The sequence below is a fragment of the Sinocyclocheilus anshuiensis genome, unplaced genomic scaffold, assembly GCF_001515605.1.
Source record: "Sinocyclocheilus anshuiensis isolate Anshui unplaced genomic scaffold, SAMN03320099.WGS_v1.1 scaffold118, whole genome shotgun sequence".
Lineage (NCBI taxonomy): Eukaryota > Metazoa > Chordata > Actinopteri > Cypriniformes > Cyprinidae > Sinocyclocheilus > Sinocyclocheilus anshuiensis.
In genome coordinates, this window is record NW_015546020.1 from 660,358 (window position 1) to 663,372 (window position 3,015).

A 3,015-nucleotide genomic window follows, 5' to 3' on the forward strand; every position below is an offset into this window, starting at 1 on the left:
TTGATAGTTGTGTAAATATTGTCATACTAACAGCTGTCTGAATTTTTGGTTGATTGTAATCCATTACATACATTTCTGTCAAAGTTATGTGACATTATCAAGATAATTTTGTTCTGACACAGTTTAACTCTGAGTTCTTGTCATATTTTATTACCATTTTCTAAACTATAGCAAATAAACTGTGATAATGTGAGAAATGTTGAAGGTGTCTGAATACATTTTGGTTTGACTGTATATTTCATTTGTACAGTGAAGACTATGCAGTGCTATTTTACATTTAATTATTTGTTTTCTGTACCTGGACACCTACAAACTTGAAAACATTGTGTAAACAGCACAAATAAATAAATAAATAAATAGAACAAACATACAAATTAAACAATTTCAAACAGGGTCCACTGGTACAACCTGCACCGGGGCCCCGCAAACCCCAGCTACGGCCCTGATTCTACCATCCCTACATCTGCAACCAGAAGAACCACAAACTTATTTTTTTACAGAGGAATGTTAAGGTTTGTGTAAACATATGTATAACTCAAACAAGTGGTGTTTGCCGTGAAACAAAAATGACCACAGTGGTTAAACCAAGTAAAATAAAAACAAGAGGTTTTGCAATGCCAATACATAGAGGTATTCAATTTTAAAGAATTAGGGAAAATAAAAATGGTCAAGCAACCTCCATTGGACCGCTTGAGATGAACTGACCCCTGTATATTGTCCAATAACAATGACTGCATTACATTATAATTAAGTTTTTTTTTTCTCTACATGTTTATACATCTGTGCATAAAGATACCTTTATTCATGCCTTTGTTTAATGTAGACTGCAGCCGTTCACAAGACATTTATTAGTGCCACTGATCAGCAGGCAAGACTCATAATTGAATAACACAATTGAGTGTTTTATAAGTTTAATCTCTGACTGACTGTTTCTGTTTGTTCATCAGGTGTGTTTGGTGAGTCAGTGTCAGTGATGGAGGGAGATTCTGTCACGCTACACACTGTTACTGAACTTCAGGGAGATGAAGAGATTGTGTGGAGGTTTAACAAAACTCGCATAGCTAGAGTGATAATGAACAATGCTACATATGATGATGTTGTGAGATTCCGAAACAGACTGCAGCTGGACAATCAGACTGGAGATCTTAAGATCAAAAACTTCACAGTCCCAGACTCTGGACTTTATAAGTTTGAGATCACCAGCCCCAGAGTGTCCTCAGACACGACGTTCAGTGTCAGTGGTGAGTGTCTCAGTTTGTAATTCAATAATTATTATTTACATAATTATTTATCACTCTGTGAACATTTTTAATTGTCTGGATGCAAAATGTTACTGGCAAACTGCCAGGAAAAAAATAATAATAATCAAAAACCAAATAATCATTCAGTAGTTTTTCAAAACTGATATATTGAGCGTGAAAAAATTCCTTAATGAGACCCAGTGGCCCAGACAAACAGACATGAGGCAAATGATGGACAACTCATGCGGTTTATTGTGCAAACAAAAATCTTAATAATGAAATAAAATAAAAAAGATTTCATGCATAATGATAATTTTAATAATAATTAAAAGAGAACTGAAAAAGAGAACTGAATTGTCTGACTTACCTTTGTGAAATTGTTAAAAATGCAAATTCACACTCTGACAGTAGGTGGCACAAAACAAAGTTGCAATATAACGTTTCCTTGGTTACCGCTGAACACAAAGTAGAAATGCCATCGAAACTTTTCTGAAGACAGTCAGTTCCCTTTAGAGGTACATTCATATAATCCTCAACCCCAATTCAATAATCAGAATTTTCATAAAATATTTTGAGCATTACAGACCTGCTACATTATTTTCTCTGCTGGCACATCTGTTCTCTCCTCTTCTTCTAAAGCCTTGATTAAACTTTCGCCTGACTCCGCACCACAACCTCCTTGAAAGGATGAGGCATTTATACTTGTCACGCTCACCATTGTACTATTATTTGAAATGACAGGGGGCGACTTGGAGTAACTGTCCTGTACACAAGCAGCAGTGAGAAGCTTTCATTAAAAGGCTTATTTATGCTGTTGTAGGCTCATTTTGTAAATGTAAGATATTAATTTAAATTTTAGACAAGAGCAAACTGGGTGTTTAACGCAAATGTAATTGGTCACATTTACAAAATCTGGCGATTATGTACGCCTGTCTATGCAAATGTATCTTTATGTATCCACCTTTTTCCGAATGAGCCAACTACGCTTTAAATTATGGGAGGCACTTCCGGTTTGAGGAAGTTCCACTCAAAAAGACTGAAACAAATCATTTCAAATCATAAGGTTTCACTACAAATAATCCTTAGCAGTTTGACTGAATGAGCTGTAAATTGTTTTGTGAAAGTCAGAAGAATAGCATAATGCGTAGTATTTAAAGATCTTAGAATCTCAGAGTCTTTCTTCACTGATGGAGATGAAGCTGGTGTTTAGTGTGTCCTGTTCAGTGAAGCTTATAGCTGAGCACTGGTGATGGTCTGTTTTACTAACTAGTTGATTAGTTTGCTTTCCTCTTTCAAGACAGTAGTATGTGGAACAGCCTTCAATTACGTACCAAAACAACATCAGACTGATGTGTTTCTGCAGAAATATACTTGTGTTTGGACATTTTTAAACCAGAATTTGACTTACAAGTGTATTTAAAGGGGTCATATGATGCGATTTCAATTTTTCCTTTCTCTTTGGAGTGTTACAAGCTCTTGGTGCATAAAGAAGATCTGTAAAGTTGTAAAGACTGAAGTCTCAAATCCAAAGAGATATTCTTTATAAAAGTTAAGAGTCAACCACGCCCTCCTAAAACGGCTCATTCTAACACACCCCCACATATCTACCTCACTATGTGGGAAGATTTGCATAACGCCGCCCAAATGTTCACGTAAAGAAAGAAGGTTGTTGAATTGTTGTTGCCGCCGCCATGTCATGAAGGCGTTGTGTTTCATTGTGAAAGCGAAACTACTTTGTTTGGCCTTCCAAAAGAGGACGATATCTGCTTCGTCA

General features: G+C 36.0%; 2 protein-coding genes across 2 annotated transcripts in view; one reads left to right on the forward strand and one right to left on the reverse strand.

The window, feature by feature from the left end:
- The window catches only part of LOC107698560 (SLAM family member 9-like), a 96,234-nt gene that overhangs the window by 47,938 nt on the left and 45,281 nt on the right, over positions 1 to 3,015 (reverse strand). The gene's annotated exons all lie outside the window — the stretch shown is intronic.
- Positions 974 to 3,015, forward strand: part of LOC107698549 (uncharacterized) — a 25,130-nt gene continuing 23,088 nt past the window's right edge. The window contains exon 1 of the mRNA XM_016499587.1: positions 974 to 1,241. Within this exon, the coding sequence (XP_016355073.1) occupies positions 974 to 1,241 (268 nt within the window). The remainder of the gene's footprint in view (positions 1,242 to 3,015) is intronic.